At 34.9% G+C, this 23,844-nt stretch overlaps 2 protein-coding genes across 5 annotated transcripts in view; one reads left to right on the top strand and one right to left on the bottom strand.

Annotated features, from left to right (window-relative positions):
* LOC117117143 (N-acetylglucosamine-1-phosphodiester alpha-N-acetylglucosaminidase-like) overlaps positions 1-6,342 on the top strand; it is a 12,128-nt gene extending 5,786 nt beyond the window's left edge. Inside the window, exons 6-9 of the mRNA XM_033261353.1 lie at positions 169-371; positions 950-1,126; positions 1,937-2,074; positions 2,527-6,342. Coding sequence (XP_033117244.1) covers positions 169-371; positions 950-1,126; positions 1,937-2,074; positions 2,527-2,762 — 754 coding nt within the window. The 3' untranslated portion in view covers positions 2,763-6,342. The remainder of the gene's footprint in view (positions 1-168; positions 372-949; positions 1,127-1,936; positions 2,075-2,526) is intronic.
* Positions 6,343-7,258: 916 nt separating this feature from the next.
* LOC117117160 (protein C19orf12 homolog) lies at positions 7,259-23,678 on the bottom strand. 4 transcript variants are annotated; one of them, XM_033261372.1, is made up of 3 exons: positions 23,298-23,662; positions 20,993-21,168; positions 7,259-12,754 (listed from the first exon to the last, which is right to left on the bottom strand). In XM_033261372.1, exons 2-3 carry the CDS (start codon positions 21,150-21,152, stop codon positions 12,468-12,470), a joined length of 447 nt encoding a protein of 148 aa, XP_033117263.1. In that variant the 5' UTR covers positions 21,153-21,168; positions 23,298-23,662; the 3' UTR covers positions 7,259-12,467. The 4 variants fall into 4 exon arrangements, with proteins under 4 accessions (XP_033117263.1, XP_033117264.1, XP_033117262.1 ...); XM_033261373.1 differs by having other exon boundaries at positions 20,993-21,171; positions 23,430-23,662; XM_033261371.1 differs by having other exon boundaries at positions 20,993-21,171; positions 23,298-23,656.
* Positions 23,679-23,844: the final 166 nt, after the last annotated feature.

Below are 23,844 nucleotides of genomic sequence, written 5' to 3'. Positions count from 1 at the left end.
AATCTTTATAACATTATACAAAAATTAGATTTTTATTAAAAATTGAAATTTTGCCGGGAATGGGGCTTTAAGTCTAGTTATCATTACTGTCATAACCATTTTCATTTTTGAATAATAATAATAATAATAATCAATCAAATAATGCTATAACAAAATTTCATTTTACAGTTCCAGTCCACGATATCAGTGTGGTCGTCAGGTTTCATCAATTGTCTGTGCTCACGAGCCAGAATGCAAGCCAACAAATTGCAGTAACCATGGTGATTGTGTGCTTGGATCATGCCGTTGTCATGAGAACTGGAAAGGTGCTGGATGTGATCAGCTTTATTGCGGCAAGAATAACTGCAGCAACCATGGACAATGTACCAGTGGTAAGAGGACTTTTAAAAGAATTTATATTATAGACTGTTAAGCTCCAGCTGTATACATTATAAAATTTTCTTTGTAGTATGCCCATATATAGTCATGATGTGCCTATATATGATCATGGTGTACCTATATATGGTCATGACATGATGTCGAATGTTTTTGTCAATTAAAATTTTGTTAGTCGGTACAGGGCTTAAAAATGCAGTACTCCATGACGAAATGACTGGCTTTTTCCCTAATGGAAAGGGGGTGGGGGGGTTGTTTTTTCCCACTGACTTAAACTGCAAACAGTTTAATTCAGTGTACTGCATTGTACACAAATCGATAATAATATTTAATTCGGTATGAACTAATTTTCTTATTCTGGGATATATTATTATTATAAGGTGGATTGAAGTATACGTATCATGCCCAGGATACAAATTGCATATACATACAGTACATACATCCTCCACCCCCAACACACTTACCCTAGGGGCAGATCTGGGAGAATAAAATAATATATAATATATTTTTTTACATGAATATTACAGTATACATAAAATTTTCCATTAATAATTTCTTTTATAATTGATTTCAGGTGGCTGTGTTTGTGAGGCTGGCTGGGAGCCTCCATTCTGTATATCCCAGTGTGCCATGGGTCGTTATGGGACCAGTTGTGAGGGCATTTGTGAATGTCGTAATGGTGCTGCTTGTGAGGTGACAACAGGGGAGTGCCACTGTCTTCCAGGCTATCGTGGTGTTTTCTGTGATGAAGGTAAAAATAAAACAAAGATGAGGGCAAAGGTCATACAGTGGTGGTGCCAAAAATCCCAAGACGAGGGTTTTATTTTATTTTTATTTTATGAAACTTTTGTAAACAGTAGGCTAGCTGGGGATGCCAGATAGCTACATAGTCATTATGGCTAGTGGATAATAATTGGCCTCCCAGCCTTAACTAAACTTAATCCATAAACGCACAGATAATAAATAAAAATGCATACAAGATAGTAATTAAGTGTCCTTGTTCCCTTGAAGGTAAAAATAAAACAAAGATGAGGGCAAAGGTCATACAGTGGTGGTGCCAAAAATCCCAAGACGAGGGTTTTATTTTATTTTTATTTTATGAAACTTTTGTAAACAGTAGGCTAGCTGGGGATGCCAGATAGCTACATAGTCATTATGGCTAGTGGATAATAATTGGCCTCCCAGCCTTAACTAAACTTAATCCATAAACGTACAGATAATAAATAAAAATGCATACAAGATAGTAATTAAGTGTCCTTGTTCCCCAACAGGGGTCCACATTCACCAAAGCCCCACCATGCTTGGTGTAAATTTTAAGAATAGGTACCTCTAAATGACGTGTAATGGCATGTTGAGACTGTAAAAATGCTGCTTTAAAGCAGTGTTCTCTGACTAAAGAATTGGCTCCAATGGAGTGTAGAGTGTTTTCCGACAGATGGATCCTGTATGACATAAACCACAAGTCTCCATGAGCCCAATCAAAACGTGAGATCTACAAAGACCTACTGTAAATTTACATTATGGATTTTGAACATTATTTTCCATACACCCCTAATTATAGTTTGCCCAGTTGGATTCTATGGCCACAATTGTCAAGAGGCGTGCTACTGTCCCGGACAGTCTTGCTTCTGCCATCATGTGACGGGCAACTGCGACAACTCAAATAACAGCACTGATGACAACACCTACCTTCTCCAAAGTGAGTAAAATCTCTATATATTACTCGGTGATCTCATGAGGTGGAGAGAGGGTAGATAGGTTAGAATTCTAATGTAGGGTACTGTAATGTGAGCCTAATGTTAATTATATTAATTTGTGAGAGAGGCATCTAGGAGTCTCAAAATTGGGAAGGGGGCACAATGATGAAGTGGGGGATTGATGATTAGGTGGGGGACAGTCGGTCACAAAAAAGGTGATAAAGGTGATTTTTTACTACCTGAGCATGATGTATTTGCTTCGAAAATTTTCAATGAGGAAGGCGACTGGGAGAACAAGCTTTTTTGGGGGTGTACCCCCTCCCGCGCACCCCTTGGATATTTCACTGTTTACATTTATCTTACAATAATGGATTACAGACTTTCTAAATAAAATAAAATTGTGATAATCTATTCAAGATATTCTTGGTAAACAAAACTTTTTCTTTTCCTGCAGCTGCAACATGTTTATCGAAGGAAATGGTTAAGAAGCCAGAAGAACCTGCGGTACACACCGACCAAGATGAAAACTTATACATTGGCTTTGTGATTATGAGCAGTGTGGCAGCACTAAGTATTCTATGCAATATGTTTCTGTTATGTTTCCAGTGTGCATGTCGGTGCCACTCCAAACCTTTCCATTCCAAATCCAGACCGTACGTAAGATTAAATGCCGCAATTGACTCAGAGTAGTCGAAAAAAGGAAGCGCTGACCATCGCTTTACAATGCAAGGGAGTAGGATTACCAATTACTTTACAATAAGGAGTTTTACAATAAGGAGTACCACTCGCTTAAGTGTCAGTCTTTTTGTACTATGAAAAAGTGTCACTCGGACTGAACTGACAATATTATGGAGTGTCACTGCTGAGGTAACTGAGAGTGTGCTACACTGTACAACCTGTGGGGCTCACTCTTAAATTTTTCTGTACAGGGAGGTGCCGCATTTACTAGGTATATTTTCGAGGACTTGTTAGCGCAAGTGTGGGAAATATGGAGGGAGTTGCAGCATTTATAGGGTATACTTGCGAGGACTTTGTAGCACAAGTATGGGAAATAGCCGAAGTGAAATTGGTAGAAAGTCCCTGGCTTATTCTGTGTCAAAGTGCCACGATTTTCCGCACAATGTTAGCGGGAATGTCAAGCTAGACTAGATGCTAAGCCAATTGCTAAACCTACCTTTGGTACAGCCACGAGATCACGACCGGACGGAACACTTTTTGCCATCAGGAACCAGTAAATATTGTGATCTCTCTGGCACTATTGAGTGGCCTTTTTCCTGTTGTCTTTTAGAGCACAGTGCGATTAGTTAAAGTCCATAAGAATTTTCAGTAAAATAGGTAGCGCAAGTGGCTGCGGCACCCCCTGTTTGGTTGGTATGCAAGTGACCTCCCCGGGTGTACACTACCCTATGAAAAAGTGTCACTCGCATTACACTATGCATTATACTATAGTATATTATATGTGTCACTGTGATAAGAGTGCTCATTCTGCACTACACTATAAAAGAGTGACACTCCAAATTCATTATCACTTGCCATTACACTCTTATGCAGTGCCACTGAGATTACAAAGAGCATCACTCGCATTATACTTATAGTTGATCGATTTCCTAGTCCACATATCAAGCACCCTGAGCATCTTACATTAGATGGCTATGTGTGCTATATAAAACTACACTATTATTATTATTATTATAGAGCCCTGCTTCTCAAACTTTTTGGGGTGGCGACCTACTCTCAGACTCCCTACTCTTTCACGACCCAAAACATATATAGTCACCACATTGCTTGCCATGCTATGTTTTGATTACTTAGGCCCAGGGGTAGCAGCACTGTCCGATGGGGGCCTTCCCCCTGGCTCCACCCCTGCTTAGGCCTACAAAATTTGCCACAAGCTCAATAAAATCATGCTGACTTTTGCTTATTTTTTTTTTAGAAATCTATGCCAATATAATTTGATAGCCATGGCAGATGTTCCTACCTAATTTTAAGTCAGAAGCAGTGTCACGACCCTCAGAAATATTTTGATGGCCCATAGTTTAAGAAGGAGGGCTTTAGAGGAACTGCTCAATCTACACTAGGAATGACTGCTACTTGCATCTTTAATTCCATGAATTGAATTTTTTATATTTCCTAACATTTAGATTATGCACCTCAAGATTGAATTTTGTTTTTTTAATTGTTAATAGGGATTCTAATATTTGATTAATTGTTTATTGAACTTTACAATTTGCTTCTTACAATAATGGTATATATTAGTATATTTGTTTGTTTCATTGTTAATTAAATTATTTTATTCTTATTTAAGAACTAAAAAGTTCAAAAGATATATACAGTCACAAATAAAATATTTATTATTGGTGAACTATCAGACTTCATGTTAAAATTGCAAGAATGGAAACAATGACAACAGAAACAAATTATGATAAAATGAGAAAGTCTTCTTTTACATTAACAGTAATTGTGCCTAGTATCAAGCTCTATAAATAGAATTCAATATATAATATTGATGACTTTGTAGTTACTTATTTATTAGCTTCAAATTGAAAATTAGGACTAGAACAAATTGTTTTCTTGCCAATTAAGAGATATATAAATAATATTTAAACTATATTCTTTGACTGGTAATCAATTTAAGGATTTTTGTACTTAATAAGCTAAAATTAATTGTTTTGATATCCATCTCATTGGATAATTTATTTAGAATAGTAATTTTCAAAAGGCAATTCAATGCTTTAATTAATGTTTCTTTAGATTCTTCAAGGTTGTATTACCAATGGTATAGGATTCAAATTCAATATTTTATAAGGGTATTGTTGATGTTGCTATGGAAGGGTTTCACCCCCTTGTTGTATTTCAAAGGTTCAACACTTACTAGTAGGTGCCTAGATCTAGAAAAGTGAAAATAAAAGAAAAATATATTTATATACTAACTTTTTCAAATGGGGCTTGCCATGCCTAAATTAGCATCAGTGACAAAAACATGAAAATTAACTTCTTGATATATCCATATTCTCCACATACAGGGGTGGCGCCAGGATTTTCCCAATGGGGAGGGGGGGGCTGATGTCCCCGTCGAGAACAAAGTGGACATGGTGGGGCTTCGCTCAAAATATGTAAAGTGGTCCAGGGGGCAATGCCCCCCCCCCAAAAAAAAAAACAATTTGGCAATTTAATGTTTTGAAATGCTTATTTAATCTATTTTAATATGTAGAAATTACATATAATTATTCCCCCCCCCCCCCAACGAATTGTCGAATTGTGGTTTTTCTCCCTGACAGTGGGGCTCTAGCTTTCCCTAACCCCCTCCCCACCCAGTAGTGCCACCACTGTCCACATAATAAGCTAAAAAATGATGGGTAACTGGAATTGATTTACTATTGCCAAAGTTATGAGTAAAATTATTACAGCTTCTCTGTACTAAAGTATACAATACTGCCACTTTCTTATGTTAATTACTCAGTTTAACATTTAGTGACAGTACGCTGGTTTTGGAATGGCAAGCCTCAATACTTTGTGTGGTTCTACCTAATTTAAAAAATTATTTAATAGCATCTGCGGTCTCTACAGGTGTTCTTTGGTTTTATCATTGACCAAATTTGCTTACTTAACAAGTTGTAAATGTAATGTATCTACTAATATCTCCGATGGCTGTGTAATTATGTATACACATATCTACACACACAAGGCCTAACTAAAAATATAATTTCTCATCTGAATATTTTGAATATAGAGGAGGCTGATATTAGCTGTAGGCTTTTCAGGTGAAGTTGTTATGCTGGTGTTACACAAATCTACACAGGCAAAAGTAGAGAAATATGAAAATTACTAATACAGTATTATAATACAGGTCTACCTACAATTAAAAACCAATCTTAGGACCAGGGTTTTCAGACTTTAGCAGCTTTGATCAATAATTAGAAAAAAATAAAAGTGGTCTTTAATTAGAGGGAGACCTGTATTCAATTTCAGCGACTATGAATTTAGTTGTCTCTGAGCGCCCAATAGCTACCATACTACTACAGTATGCTACATTTCTTTAATATACATTAACTGTTTTTTTTTTTATAGATTTCAATCTAGTAGTTATTAAAATGTTTAGAATATTATTTCTATTGTATTGATAAAATGAGATTGTAAATATTTTCACTGCTTTTAATATTATGCTAAGAGATTGATCATAAACACCAAAAAGAAAGTGTTCGAAAATTGTTTAACCTTTTAATTTATATTTTCCAAAGGTGGATATTGCAATTAAAATTATCAATACTAATTTACGAATTCCAGATGTTATTTTTTTCACTGTATCACTGTAGTAAATTATGATAGGTCTACCTAAACCTAAACCTTGAATAGAAGCCCCGGGTTTCTTTTTTTCGCAAAATTTGGGTAGACTTCTTTTTTAGGCTACTTTGGCAAAGAGGGGGGACTTCTTTTCAAAAGGAGTGCTGTAAATTTTGGAAATTATTACTATAAAGCAATAAATAGGGCCACTGTAACACCAATCTGTATCCTGATGTATTAACCAGCATTAAATCACTACTGTAATAACCAAGCATGTTTTTAATTTACTCTGTTACTTCAAAATTCATGTACAGTGTATGTACTGTACTATCTCAAGATGGGCTTCTTTTCAAGGCTACATTTGCAAACTAAAGAGGAGGCTTCAATTTGAGATGTGCGTCTCGAAATTCGAAATTAAGGTTATTAGGCTTCTATTGCAGGTTTTATGGTAATTTATAATAATCACATCAGAATCTCATGTCTTGTCTTTCTTTATATATCGGAGTAGCCTGCTCTGCCAATATCCTAGTCGCAGATTCTGCTGAGCACCCAGTCCCCTGTGGCAGGGCAAATGTGAAGCCTGTTCCTTTGTTCGCACCGCCTAGGTAGGGACCGGGATTGTGCCAGGGGCAAAGCAGATGGCTGACCATTTTGAGACTTAGCACTGTTTGCCACCACACCTTATATTATTGTTAAATCATAGTGCCTTTGGTCTTATAATTTGGTGTGAATGGCATAGAAGAAATGTGCTATATACAGTAAATAATACTATTCTTAATATATTGCTACTTTTATTGCTATTTTTTCATTAGTGAAATGTTAGGGCACATGATAATGGACACTGTAATAAATAAAAATAATAAAGATACAAAATACCATAAGTGTAATCAAAGAAAACAAACACATTCACATTTTCTTGAAATATAATTTTGGATCAATTACATGATTGTAACACGCAAATTAACTATATTAGAACATTTGAGAATACAACTGATTATACAGTCCAAGAATACAATTCAACATCTCCATCCTGTATACAACTACTATGTTATCGTTTTAATTAGCACTGGGCGTAGTCTGTTTCGGCTGGGGGGGGGGCACAAATTAAGAATACCTCCATCTCCCCCAGTCTACACCCATGCACCCATGGTTCTTGCAATTTTGTTGTGTTGGGCAAACATAAAGTTTTTTACTAACATGGTTAAAAATACCACCAGAAATACAGTCATTTAACCACTAGACTGAAATATAGCAATAAACAAATTGCATTGCTTTTTTTATATGTATTATATATAATATTTAAAAGTGAACTGAAAAGATTATTACAGTAAATGAATTTAAAGCATGTTTTTACAATGTTGTATCTTCTACATTTCTGTCTATTAATTTACCAAAAACACCTTCTCTGGTGTACTGTAGGTAGTAGATGGTTAACATTTTTTTTTTCCATTGCTTAATTTACCCACCCATGTGAAATGAAAAATTGTAAGGGCTTGGCAAGAAGTAATAACATTAAAACCAGAAAATAGTAAAGTCTCCCGTATGAATGCCTGGAAAGGTTATGTAGCAATACCGTATAGTACGTTCAGTGTTCTCCTGAAGCCGTCAATTTTACCAGTTTAAAAAAAAAACAGATAAAGCCTAGGTAGTCTAGGCTGGTCTTTTTCAAACCCCACAAAAAAAGGGAAAATTTACCAGTAAAAATGTTTCAATAGGGAGAACACTGACATTACATTTGTGTTGTAAATACAGTTGAACTTGCCCAAGTCGAATCCAAAATTGCATTGAAAAACTGTCTGTCTTAGGTAAAATTTGAATTACATATCGTTAATGGAAAACACAAGAACATCAACTTAGAAATTATTCGAGAAGGCAAAGTTGACTTGGGCAAGTTTTAAATGTACAAGCACCACCTAATATTAAATAAACCTGGATGTACTTTATACTAACATATTTAAATGACCTGGTGCACTGTAGGACCATTAAATAAATGTATTACAGTGTGGAATGACAAAAAAGCATGTATAAATGTAAAAACAATCATAAATCTAAAACAAAACAAAACAAAACGAGGACATCTAGACGTCAAGTAAAATTAAAATCTATCGACCTACAGTAGGACAAGCAAGCATTTTATCTAATGGCATACATAAATATTCATAAAAAATAAATTTTAAAAAGTATACAGTGCTGTCCTACTGGCAAAGAATGATGGCTTCCAGCAAGCTTTTCATATGTTAAGAATATATTAATAACAACAGTGGTATGTTTATTTACATTATTACTGCAAAAGATAATAACAGAGGTATATTTATTTAAATTATTACTGCAAAAGAAGGTGGTAATGATCATGGTGACACAATAATGAGTTTGAGGGGGGACAGTGATATGTTTATTTAAACTATTACTGCAAAAGAAAGTGGTATTGATCATGGTGATAAGATAATGAGTTTGAGGGGGGACACAGTGGTATGTTTATTTAAACTATTACTGTACTGCAAAAGAAAGTGGTATTGATTATGGTGATAAGGTAATGAGTTTGGGGGGGGGGGGCAGTGTATGCTTATTTAAATTATTATTGCAAAATTAAGTGTTAATGATCATGGTGACCCGATAATGAGTTTGAGGAGGGAGGGGTTGAGAAATGGAACTTCCCGGTGTGTCACATCAACACTAACCAATCAGAACAGGGGCAGGAATAAGCCGTCCCACAAATGCACATGTTTACGTACATTTACGCTATTGTTATGTGGGACCATAGCAACAATATCCAAGGGGCGGAGTTTAGAAGGAAAGTTAAGTTTGTTTCAACTACTACAGGGGTCACTGTGGTGTCTGTGTAATACTAGGGAGCTTCCGATCGGTAGAATCGTGACTAATATTTCATCTGTGCATGCGAAAACGTCACATTCTCCTGTGAATTCTAGGACGCAATATGACCATATCTACGTTGTGCAGAGAATGTAGGACGGACACGCATGAGTGAACCCGTTCTAGAGTCGCGTAGTCGCGCAAATCAAAAGCTCCCTACTATCTAAATAAATCCTCAAAACATTCAGTAAAAACAAAATTCAAAAAATTATCAAGTTCATTTATGCTTTAATTATGGATCGATGAATCCAGAGGACCCTGGGATTGGAAGACAAGCATCTTAACTACCAAGCTATTCAGATTCAAATTTACTGTAGGTCCTATGGTATATTAAAGCCCACCACTTGAACACAGAATTGGGCCAATATTTGGGTGGGAATGGAAATTTTCGGCACTGTATGCCTAATACAAGGCCAATATTTGATGTTTTTTCTGAGAATATTATTTGTAAAAGTCATACCCTGGGCTTTTGCCTGAGGAAATTCTGGTACATAACATTGGGCATAAAGTAGGGGGGGAGGGGGGTGTGGGTTTATTCTCGAGGATCTACAGACCAGTATATCATTTTATTAAACATAATTTACCTGGTTGCTTTCCACTATGTAAGGTATAGGTATTTATCTTAATGTATTGTTCTACACTAGATTGCTCATTCTAGCAAATCATCTAGAAATTTTTGTGGGTTGAATATTGTATATGCAACTATTAAAAATTATACAGTATTCAACATTTTACATGTTTCATGCTTTACTTGGCTAAAATGTTAAGTGGTTCCTAATTCAAGTCCCAGCCTTGACAATAAGAAACATAAGTAGTAATAATAATATTGTAATAATAAACTGTTATTAATGTGTGCATAGAACTTCAAGCTACACTGAAATCTGTAGCATGCTGCTGTGGCCCATCTAAGAGTCTTGAAATGGAGGGTCTGTGCGGGTACGAAGGGTGATTGGGGGCTCGATGAATAAGCGAGGGAGCGCCCGCTACCTTTTTATCTATTTGAGTGTCATTTTTTTGCTTTCAACATTGGGGATGTGTCGAGGCAGGTGAACTGGGGGAATGCACACCCACTACATAACACCACTGACATACAAATACAGACAGGCACAACTTTTTAAAGTACAATGTATTGTAAATGCGGGTAGGACGGTAGGAGCTTTTGCCTGCAACGGCAGATCGTGCAAGCCACAAGAATGGCACAAAAGGGCGAGCATTAGCAAGATACACCTGGGAATAGGTGTTTCTATCAACATTGCAGTAGAGGTGCTTCTACTTAATCTTCTATCACGATTAAGGGCTGATTCTATTAAGAGTAAGGGATGATTTTATTAAGAAAAAGGGCTGATTCTATAAAGATTAAGCTGTGATTCTACTAAGATAAGGTGGTGTCTACAGTATACAGTATCCAAGCTTTCTTGCACCCACTGATTTTATCAATATTGGATGAGGATTCCATCAATATTAAGAGGGGATTTTATCAAGATTAAACGGAAATTCTTTTATATTAAGGTTGATTCTACATACTGTAATATTAAGTGCTATTTCTATTGTTATAAAAGTTGATTCTATCTAAGGGCTAATTCTATAATGATTAATGAATATTGCTGGGATTAATCAAATTAACGTGATTCTATTTATTGACTTCTATTTAAAAATCCACCGTCTTCTTTTTAACTCCTCATTAACAAATTTTACTTGTTTAAACATTCCTTGAATCGGCTCAATTGGCAACATCTCATACAAACTATATTTTCATCTACGTCTCTTATCTATCAGTTTTATTATCTGTTATTACTCTGACTATGGTCAATCGTCTTCTAAATAACTATCATCAACTTTGGCATCACAGTTATCTTTCTTTAAGTCCTGTCCAGACTACTATATCAACGTTTATTTGACAAAAATGTGTGACATGCCCAAATATGGTCATGATGACATCACATCATGACCATATATAGGCACATCATGACTATATATGGGCACATCATGACCATATATAGGCACATCAAGACTATATATGGGCACATCATGACTATATATGGGCATACAAGAGGTTTTTGTCAAATAAAATTTGATAGTGTGGACAGAGGGTTTTGCAATTGTTTTTGGTCTTATTCAGGGATTTATGAGAGGAGTGTTTTCTAATAAAATCCATAATTCTAAAAATGAAAAAAAATATTATATAACAGGAATACTTAATTCAATTCAAACAAACAACGTTAATTGGTTATATAAGATAAACAGAAATAAAAGCAATACTGTACATCAAATCAGACAAACCCTACATACTACTGAATAAGCACCATAAGAAATATTAACATTTATAATAATTATTATCATTATGCATTTTGAAAAATTATGTTTCATAGTATTCTAAACAAACATTAAAAGATGTGTTATGATACTGCTAAGCATGTTTGTAACCCTCTCAATGTTTGGATCTAATCAAGTGTGCAACAAGATGAAAGCAGACGGAGGAAAAGACTGACTTGCTTGTGCACTCTGCTTACTGTATCTTGTACAATATTGTGGCTCAACAACAAATGTTTCTACAACATCTGATTCTCAATATGTGTTGCTTAACATCATTCCACCAAACATGCACAATATCCATAAACACTCCCGTTAAATATTTGGTCATGTATTGCCACGCGATGGCATATATAAACTGAATTATAGATGCTCATTTGTTACTAAACACATCCTGCAACATTTGCTGCCCAAATATTTTACAGCAATTATTGTTTACACACCATATTCTACAAAATAAGTTGCTCAACATTAGTGTATCAAAATAGCATATTATGTCTTATTATTTGTTACTCAACATGTTACTTGGCATTTTGTTGCTCAGAATTTGTTGCTTGGCAATTTTTGTTTAGCATTCATTGATCAACTTTTGCTGAATATTTGTTACTCAGTATTTGTTGCTCAACCTTAACTACCCAATATTATCTACTCAACTTCTGTTTTACACATTGCTGCTCAACATTTGTGTCTCAGAATTTGTTTATCAACATTGCTTGTTTCTCAACATTTGTTGCTGAACATAGAAAGTATGCTTTATTTCACCACTTGCAATAAAACACTGTGTACTGTACCGTTAATTTCTTGCTGTTTTTTGTTTTGTTGTTCTATTTTCTGTAGAATCGTGCAAATAGTTTGATTATATTTAAAAATAGGAAAGCCTTTCAAATATAATGTACCGCTTCGTATTTCCTCAATTATTTTCATTCTATATTACTACTCAGCTTTGCCTCGTTGTTTATGGCTCTCCTGTATTGTCAACTTCAGATCCTCTGTAACATATTTTTTTGTCCTTTCCGAAAGCTTAGCTCGTAGTTCTCCGTCTTCAGATAGCTGGCGCATTAAGCTGGAGAAGTCTTCGCCGGGATACTGGTCCAGAATATCTTGAAAGGATTTGTGTACATCTGCGCGTTTGTCTGAATCTAGTTCGGTGAGCACCTCTGAAACTGATCTTGTCTTTCCGCCAATTTTCCACTTGGCATAACCAGCTCCCAGCATGCTTCCTGCAGTAATAAACAAATAATTATGGTTATAAACTTAACACACTTCAACTAAAATTTATAGTTTGGTCAATACAAAGACATCATTATCATCATCACTATTTATGAAATGTTTTGGTTAACATCATCACTAATCACTCGTCAATCATCACCACAGAGTTGACAAAACATCAAAGATTTGCTTTGAACTGGACATGTCGTGTTGAAAAAATACTCCTTTGGTGGAGATCAGCAGCAGTAAATGGTGTGGGCTGTTCAGGCCAGGAGCGTATCCAGTAGGGAGATCATGGGGCACGTTTCCCCATGTTTTGCCACTAAATTTTAAAATTTCAATGCATATATTGAAATTAGGGCTACTCACTTATCTATTCTGAATATGTTGTACACCACCACTCCCCACCCATTTGAAAAATTCTGGATCTGCCCCTGGTTGAGGCTACTAGGATGAAGAAAAAGTGATAAAACTGGTTGTCTACTATATAATCGTTTTAGAAATGTAGATAACTGAAAGATCATAGTCACCCTGCCACCCGAGCAGAATGGGGGTAAAGGTTCCAGGAACCTTGCCATTGGGGCTCAGCATTTGTTACCCCTCACTAGTGGAGAGAGATATAGTACAGTACATTGCCTAAGGACACAAATTTTCCCCAGACCTTTGATTGAAACCCCAGTCCTATACCACTACATCACATGCCAGGGGCCGATGCAGAGATGTCCAGGGGGGGGGGGAAGCCCGAAAGTTGGGCAGATCGAGACAACATTGTCCTAGGGGGTCCGTGCGCATGCGTGAAAATAACATTTGAGGCGTTCTGGCTATCTTTTTTTCCTTTTCTTTCTTTTTTTCTTTTTTTTTTCCCTTATTTTTTACCTCTCAAAAAGGGAGGAGGGGGCCAGGGCCGGGCCGGCCACCCTTAGATCCGCCCCTGCATGCTTCCATAAAACAATTACAGTAATATAATTCTACTGTGGACGTTTCTTTAATGGTTGTTTTTTATTTTCAACACATAACAATTACAGCAAGCTAACAAATGAAAGACTAGGTCCAGCTACAGTACAACAATTATTGCTTTAACATTAAACAAAAATTTTATCCCTATTATAAAATAATAATACTCTATCTTTTATACTTCTTCCTTGTGTTGGAGTAATACTGTTTTATCAAATAATTATATATACTATTTGAAAGTTAAAAATTGAACTATTCAATAGTTACTGATGTTTGCTGTGTGTAAACATCTGGTACAACTACAGCACCAGTACTAGTACAGTAAGAAGTTGAATAGCAGCCCTGGGCTTCATTTTTTTAGGACACTTGGATTGGCTTCTTCTAGAGATGGGCCTCTTTTCAAATTTGGCTTCTTTTCCACACTATTTTTCAAACTAAAAAGGGGGCTCTTCTTTTTAAATTGAATGCTGTAACTTTTGAAATTGCTATTATATAACACTTTTCAACTATGGAATTTGAAATTCTGTAAATTATTATTTTTTTACCATGCTAGTACAAAAAAAAAAATTAAATTAATACTGACACCATAATATTCAAAGATAACATTCAGCTGAATGTAAGTACTATATCGAAAGAAGCCATATTACTGTAGGTTTTGAATAACAGTTTTCATTACTTTTAGCGTCTTGTGTTTTTTAAATTTAGCAATTTTTGTTGTGCAACTTGTATGTATTTAATTATATTTCTATATTTTTCTAATATGAGTATATTTTAAGGAACCATCTTATAGCTGACCTTATATCGTTGTGACAATCAAGTTTTATCTTATTGTATATTATCTTGATTTCTTTTCAAGATAAGTTTCTTTTCCAAGATTACTTAAATTGCAAACTGAAGAGGGGGCTATTTTTGAGATGGGCTTCTTCTCAAGATTAAGCCCATGGGGCTTCTATTTGCACGGTTTTACGGTATAAACAATGATATTCTGTACAAAGAACTTCTAAAATTAGACAACATCTAGACTACAATTTGTTGTTTTTTTTTCATTAAGAGCCTGGAATGAACACAATTAAACGCTTTTGATATACAAAAGCATAAAAATTATAAATGTAAAAAAAATATATAAAAAAATATTTACTTGTTTACAATTTAAATTACAATGATTTCTCATGTGTTCAATTTAACCAACAAACAATTGTCTTTAACTTGTCTCTGAAAGTTTATGTTAGGATAAAACCAGGTGGATAAGAAGATTTACCAGTAGAAAAAAACAATAATAATACTCGTTGGTTGTTCAGTGGTATAACGAAATTAACTCTAACTTTCACTTTCTTCAAGGCTTTCTATACATAATTTATCAATGGTATTATGTTTACTTTACTTTTTACGAGGAAGAGGGTACAGTAAACTGTCTTAATGTACAGTACTTGCGTAGTGGCACCTCGACCTCTTTAGTGCGGCTTTTCCAAGAACCTTCTACTGGAATTAGTGCTACAATACAGTACAGTACCTAAAAAGAATTTTAGCAACTTGAGTAGAGTTTTTTCTAACTAAATTACAATTGCTTATCAATATTTTTAACACACAATGTGTAATATTTGCTTAAAAGGTGTCTGTGGTACAATCTAAAATATTAATATATAAACCATTACATAAAAATTCAATTGCAATCACTGAATTGTTAAAAAACTTGTTTTTTTGGTTAAGTTATCGAGTTCAAGACACATCAAAACAATGTACAATCTTTTCACTATAAATAAAAAAACATATTCAGACTATTTAGAAAGCATACTGCCACCAATAGGCTTCAATTTAAAACTCTAATTATGGTTTAGTTGATTATAGAAACGTACAAAATAAGCCAAGTCTAAATTAACTGTAAATTTTAGTTTATACAGCTCAACATACAGCTTATAATCAGTTATAATCAAACTAGCCCACATTCCCCACAATTGCCATGTTTAATTCATTTTGCAAATAGTTTGACAATCCCTCCAACACCATCCCTTTAACTTTAGAGTCACCAGTGATCAGTTTCTGAAGGTCATATATATCACTGTAGTCAAGACCCTGCAGAATAATTTGGTACTGTGCATATAGCTTCTGTTTCTGCTCTGGCTTCATCTCTTGTAAAATTTGCGGAACCGATTTGAATTTTCCATTGGTCATGTAAGCAGCGAACAAACTACCACATGTCCCACCTGAAAAGCAATACGACCGGCCATCAGACAGAAAAAAAAACATACAAAGTTAACAGAACAACCAAATTTTATCCCACAACTCTACTACTACAAATACTACTCTACAATTCCACTGACTAAAACAATAAAAAGTAAAACACATGGAAAGCGAACATTTGACCTCATCGAAAATTACTGTGTGAGCAAATGATGAGATATATGCATTGGAATGAAACTTTAATAATTTATATAATATAATAACTTTGAAATGCCTTTAACTCAAGGACTTGCATCTTCATATATTCACAGACTTTACAGTATACCGTATATTCTCGCATAAAAGACAATTAGCAAATTACCTTCGAAAAACATGGTGTTGTCTTGTATTTGCACAACACTTTTTGTTTTTTAAATTATGTTTGTCTTACAGTATGTGTGGATCATCCGTAACACACAAATTTACAACAGAAATGAAGCTAAAATTTAGTATGAATGAACACAATCTTAAAACTGCGGGAAAATGAAAGGTTTTGATGAAAATTTAAAAGAAAATAAAATGGTATTATTTGGAAAGTAGGAATTCCCACGGTGAAACAGCGGGGTTGTTTTATACGACTGACATCGTCTTACAATCCTGGGGTTGTCTTATATGCGGGTCGTCATATGCGAATTGCCTTTACTGCACACGAGAAAGGTACAGTATGATATAAGGTCTGTGATATAAAAAAAAACCCAACAGAAAAAGCACTTTCATAATAAAGATGTATTGTATAAGGTGTAAATTTTCATTATAATTTATTCTTGTAAATACTAGGCCTAATGATAGATATACACATCACAGCTGATAACAGTGGCCTTATATGAGGCATGCTGTGGCAAAATGGTTAAGTTGTCGCACAGGCCAGTCCTGAGTATATGATCTATAAAATATTGGAGCTCAAAAAATTGCTTAAAAATCCACAAATTTCAATAGATCAACAGTTTAAGGTCTTATTAATCATGTACCAAAGTATTACTTCTGGAAGTGGTCAACAAATTGTTTATTTAATGTTATTTTGATAGTTCATTCTATTAAACAATGTATGCACAAATAACTTTGAAAGGCAATTACTCAAAATCATGTTTATCTTGATTCTAAGAGTACTGTACATTCACTTTCCAATAACTTAGGCTAGAAATGTCCAATTTCAACGAATGACCCCCTCATTTTAAAGATCACATAATCAGGTATATGAAAATACTGGAATAACTTGAATTTCAATTTTTGCTACAACTTAACCATTAAACTAACCGAGGATAGCACCTCTTGTGATATCAGGGGCTGGTTCCAGGGCTGCCAAGAGGGGAAACTATAACAAAGGCAAGGGTTCAAGTGGGCCCCCAGCTACGAGCACGAAGTGCAAGAAACATTGCGCCAAAGGCGCAACAATTTTTTTTGGGGGGGGGGGGCCCTGTCAATCTGGAGGGGCCTAAAGTGATGGACGTTTTTATATTTTTGCAAGATACACTGTAAAAGAATCAATGTACTGTACTATAATGTAACAATATGAACCATTTAAAAAAAAAAAATTTTTTAATATTTTCCTCACATCCAACAGCAAGTACACTCACCACTTCAGGATGAGAATCATGCTTTTTAAACTAATTGAGGCTTAGGGAGTGGAGGTTCTAGTCGTGAGAAAAATTCCTGCTGCGACAGAAATTGAACCCAGGATCCTGGGATCAGAAGCCAAGCATCTCAACCACTGAGCTTTTCAACTCCATTCCATTAAATTTGTCCTTCTACCTCATACTGCACTAAAGATGGCGGCAAATAGTCCACTGATTTCGGTTTTAACTATATAAAATCATTCACCTGCAAAACTAGCATATTTATTTAATGTTGTCATTGTTCGGAAACAATAAATGTAAGCATTGTGAACTCTCCATAGAAAACCGTACTAAAATAGCTAGCTATGAAAATAAGCCCATTTCTTAGTTGTACTGTAGGGATGTTGTTCTGGTAGGGCAAGATTAAACTAACCGAGGATAGCACCTCTTGTGATATCAGGGGCTGGTTCCAGGGCTGCCAAGAGGGGAAACTATAACAAAGGCAAGGGTTCAAGTGGGCCCCCAGCTACGAGCACGAAGTGCAAGAAACATTGCGCCAAAGGCGCAACAATTTTTTTTGGGGGAGGGGGGCCCTGTCAATCTGGAGGGGCCTAAAGTGATGGACGTTTTTATATTTTTACAAGATACACTGTAAAAGAATCAATGTACTGTACTATAATGTAACAAATATGAACCATTTTTTTTAAAAATATTTTTTAATATTTCCCTCACATCCAACAGCAAGTACTGTAGACTCACCACTTCAGGATGAGAATGATGCTTTTTAAACTAATTGAGGCTTAGGGAGTGGAGGCTCTAGTCGTGAGAAAAATTCCTGCTGCGACAGAAATTGAACCCAGGATCCTGGGATCAGAAGCCAAGCATCTCAACCACTGAGCTTTTCAACTCCACTACATTAAACTTGTCCTTCTACCTCATACTGCACTAAAGATGGCGGCAAATAGTCCACTGATTTCGGTTTTAACTATATAAAATCATTCACCTGCAAAACTAGCATATTTATTTAATGTTGGCATTGTTCGGAAACAATAAATGTAAGCATTGTGAACTCTCCATAGAAAACCGTACTAAAATAGCTAGCTATGAAAATAAGCCCATTTCTTTTAGTTGTACTGTAGGGATGTTGTTCTGGTAAGTCAAGATTAAACTAACCGAGGATAGCACCTCTTGTGATATCAGGGGCTGGTTCTAGGGCTGCCAATAGGGGAAACTATAACAAAGGCAAGGGTTCAAGTGGGCCCCCAGCTACGAGCACGAAGTGCAAGAAACATTGCGCCAAAGGCGCCACAATTTTTTTTTTTGGGGGGGGGGGCCCTGTCAATCTGGAGGGGCCTATTATTAAGGGACCCACGCCATTATTGAGGGCCCATGATAGTATTTATTATTTTTGAAAAAAAAAATGCTACCTGCACATTCTATGGGCCACTAGTAGGCTTGGACCCTGGGATCTTTCCCCCTTCCCCCACTCGGTGAGCCTGTCTGATTCAAGAGGGGAGAGGGGTAACCACTTTGACCTTTTTAAATTTTAGAAATTTTATATCTGTGGGAAAGGCAAGCCAAACCGGTCACTCGTCGCAAAAATCCATTTTTAGTTATTAATACAGGGTTAAACAGTACAATGAGAGTTATAAAATGGTAAAAGAACCATTTAAATCAGACATTTTGTTATGAAGTTATATGAGTTAAAAGATACAACTGTTTAAAAAAAAATACTTGAGAAATCAGCCTTCAAAATTCATGATTTCAGGCCTTTCTCAGGCAGAAACCATCACCAAGTCATTAAAAAATGTTTAACATTTAAAATGGGGGAAATAACAGCATAGCATGATATAGATATATAGTTTAATAGTTTAGTTATAAAATAGATATTAAAAATGTTGACATTCCAGCATGTTTTGGCGATTATCTCAAAATCAGGATTGCAATGAGTGACTGGTTTGGCTTGTCTTAGCCACATATTCAGAGTGGGGCTAAGGCACTCTGAACCAACCATCTGTCGAAGTCCCTACTTGTCCCCCTATATTTGTGGTCAGTCGGCAGCAAATGCTTACAATGTAGAGTATATATAAATATTACTGTACATTAGAACCAATAAAAGATCATGTACAATATCTTTATACAGAGTTGTAAATGTATAGTATAGAAATTATGGATATTTCCTTTATATACTGTACAGCAATAACAATTATGTATTTTTAATAAAATATATAATACACCATCGATCGGTAGCCCTTACAAATATTTAGGACCTGTGCATATATTCATACTGCAAACATATACTCATACTGCAAACATATACTCATTAGTGCAAACTAATTAGTAAACTTAACTAATATATTATTATTAGAACATCAACATTCAAAATACAAACATGAAATCATCAGTAAATACAGGTCCTTTATTTAATGACTGAACATGTTAACAAGTAAGATGTTGCAAACACTAGATGTAAGTTTAATAAGAAACAAACTATAAATTAAGAAAAAAAATAAAATTGAAGAAAACCAAGCAAATTCCATTTGCTGCATCTAGATTTCCTGTTTAATCATACAGTTGCCTGCACATTATAAAAGATTCGTACAGTATAGCGTTTACATCCAAAAATGTTATATAGTATAAAAAAGTTATTTTTATACTATATTATATTTTTATATTGCAATTTTTATTAACAGTTTTTTCGGGTTCTTTGTGCAATCAATTAATAATAATGTAATTTAACATCTTAATTTTTCTACTATGTAAATTTTATTGTATATAATGTATTTTATTTGATATTTCTAATGTGTTAATTTGCATGTATTTATAAATTTTATAATTCTGTATTTTTATATTGATGTTTTTGTTTTTGTTTTTTTTTTTTAAATACTGTAATTGTGTAATTCTTGAGCAATGACTTTTTCTCAATGTAATTTCCTTTTTGGACAATAAATTTAAATTTGAATTTGAATTTGAAGAAATGAGCCTCAAGGCACATTTCAATACACTTAAGCTGGGCACTCAATTCGCCGTACAACTGTTGTACGGCGAATCCAACTCCGCTCCCCATGATCGATAAGACGACACAACACCGTCTGCTGACTGTCGGTGGCAGTCTGCAAGGATCGTCATTAAACACGATCTGTTGTGCGTGCGGTGTGATGTTGCACGCTGCGTAGAATCGCATTGGCCGACAACTGTCATGCGCAGTAAGAGCCCTGCTTTATTCTCTACATCTCAGTCAATCAGGAAAGAAGAGAGGATGTTTACATTTTTTGCAGACAAAAAGAATGAATACACAGACTCAAAATGAAAAAAAAAGAAAGATAATGGCAATCACTTCGGAATGCCAGACAGGTTATCAAAAGCTGATTGATTGGAAGGCAAGCAAGAAAACTTCCCAGCTACAGGCCCACTCTGGTTTACAACAATGGAAATTCTTATTTTCTTGAAAAGTACAGTAGATATTAAGATTTAACTGCCAATGAGACTACAATGACAAATGAAATAATTTCATCCATTCCTTACCAACAGCGATCCCTAGAGGTCCGCCCATCAGACCGCCAATTGTTGCTCCAGTTCCTGCCATCACTCCTGCTTTCATAGTCTCCTTTACTGTCACTCTGAGGTTCTCCTCTTCTGCTAAAACAGACAGGAGTCTAATAAGCTCATCAGCTGACACAGGCATTTTGGATTAAGTTTTCCTGCTGAAAAATATGTGAAAAAAAAAAAATAATTTGAAATCATTCAAAAAAGGAGAAAACACTGTGGTAGAAAGAATTGTACACTGTATTTTCAACAAAACTGGATAAGTTTGTTTGTAATAAATTGCTTTTCAATAGATTGCTTTTTGACCTCTACAGTAATGATGAATATAATATTGAGGAAAGAAAGCAATATGGTGATTATTGCAACATACAGATAACGTTTTCACAGAATTATCTGTACAAAACAGGCATAATAAACAACACCAATTATTTGTATGTGAGCAGAAATTCTCGAGTAAGTATACAGATAAAGATATATACAGATAAAGATAGATACAGATAACTAATAATTGCCATAAAAATATAGCATACAATTATGATCATTTTTCTTCCTTATTGCAAAAAACAATTCCAATACAAAAATAAATATAAATATTTTAGCACATATTTAAAAAAAACACAATTCTAACTAAGTACATACCCTGTACATTTACAACAAACATTATCTTAAAAATAATATGTCCTTATATAAAGAAAATATTGCATGTTTTTTTTTTAATCTACTATTAATGAAAAATTTACACGAAAATAAGAAATTAGTCTGTTGTGCCTTAAAAAATTCCTTTTAAAGCAGAGGTAAGAAAATCTGTCATTCTTTTAATATTCAATATTTTTTTTTATACTTCGCAACAATGGAATACACTTAACAGAATTTAGACTACAATCAACCATAAGTTTCCAAAGAAGAGAGCACAAAAACCACCAGGACTATTAATTATTAAATTCAAAGACTGAAGTGTTTATGATCCATTTATTGATATTATGTAACTAGTGTAAGAACATAACCATAGAGAAAGATTTAACATGACAATCAAAAGCAGGGACTGTATTAAAAGTAAAAATCATCCCAATATGCAAGCAAGAAAGGAATTGCAATAAAAAAAAACAATCAACAAGTAAAATATCAACAAAATTATGGTTTGACTCAAAACTCAAAATTTGTGGTTTTACTGAATATCTATAAGAGTCAAATAGCAGTGCTAAGAAGACTTTGTGGGACAACAAGTTAAACAACAATCACTGAATCAGTCAATTATTAAACATTCTGATAGGTTTCACTTTGAGTCCATCATAATTTAAATTGCATTTTAAGCTGATATCTTAAAACATGAGGAATTTTTAATACCAACTAGATAAAGTAGGTATGTGATTATCGGCCGTTGAGAACTCAACTCTCAGCACAGCTCTCAATAATATAATGGAGAAATCGGCCCCAATTTACTTTGTACTTACTGAATATTTACCACAAGAGATTTGAATGCAAAGCCAAAATTAAAGTGTTTTAAATCGTTGCCTTTTTTATTTACATCCACTTACAATAATTAAAAACTGCATTAATACAAATAATATTTAAATAATATTTATAAAATATAAAAAGGTATAATAATAACTATTAAATAATGATATTGATATGATGACAATAATAACATAATCATAAATATGATGGATGGAGACAAGAAATAATAACATACTGTAGGCGGTTGACGTTTTTTCAGGATATATAAAATTAGTTTATTAATTATTTATTTTGGTAATTATTTCGTAAATATACAGTAAATTTTGGGCCGAGTTAACTTGGGGTCGAGTTGACTACTTTGGGGCCGAGTTGACTTGGGGCCAAGTTGACATGGGGCCGAGTTGACTTGGGACCGAGTTGACATGGGACCAAGCAAAGTTGATTTGTTGGGACTGAGTTGACTTGGTTCCGAGTTGACTTGGGCCGGGGTTGACTTATGGGCGAGTTGACTTATAATATGGCCGAGTTGATCTGCTTCCCCTAGGACCTAGTAGTCTTTCTACTTTAGCTAGCCTAACCACTACTAGGGCCTAAGTTGAAAGGAATGAGCCTAGGCTTTAGGGGTAGGCCTAAGGCCTAGCCCCAGCATGGCTAGCCTAGCCTATGCCCAGCTAGTTATTATATAGGCCTAGGCCTTGTTGGGCCCTTCCTAAGTTTAGGCCTAGGCCCAGTGCGGTGATAGGCTAGCTAGGCCTTGTTCTAGACCTAGCTACTATTCCTAGTAGTAGCCTAAAATTTAGTAGGAGCAGACAGTGAGATACATACTTACTTAGCAAAATAAGAAATATTGCTCCTTAAAAAACAACGGAGTAACTTTAACAAAAAACGCAACTATCTTATTTCTAGAAGATTCAAGTTTCCATTGCCTTTGTAAAGACAAAACTGAGCCACAAACACTCACTCTCTAGGCTCGCTACACACGTTTTCTATGCCGCGTTGTCTAAACCCAGTTTTGACGTGGAACACATGATTATCTTCCGGGTCATAAATTCGAATATTTTTCTCTTCCGGGGTAAATTCTGCGTAATGACATTTTTATTGTTTACGTTTCGTCATTCCGCCTTTCCCCCAAACTATTCCTATTGATAGTTATTAGAGAGTGTAGTGCAATGCATTTGAGCCAGACTTGCACATGCACCTTTGCACTGTCGGGATACTTTAGATTAGTCTACAAAAATACTAAATTTATTTTCCTATTTTAATATTTAATGAGGCTTGTCACGACAACAACACGCACGAATCATGTGCCTTTGTTATGGTCGTTACATTCTAATTAGTAGGTAAAACACTTCAATAACGATAGTTGCACTTAAGTT

The sequence above is a fragment of the Anneissia japonica genome, unplaced genomic scaffold, assembly GCF_011630105.1.
Source record: "Anneissia japonica isolate Jap-2015-1 unplaced genomic scaffold, ASM1163010v1 scaffold287835_len3118868_cov185, whole genome shotgun sequence".
Taxonomy (NCBI): domain Eukaryota; kingdom Metazoa; phylum Echinodermata; class Crinoidea; order Comatulida; family Comatulidae; genus Anneissia; species Anneissia japonica.
Note: the sequence above shows the minus strand (reverse complement) of the source record. Positions and strands in the feature narration are given on the sequence as shown.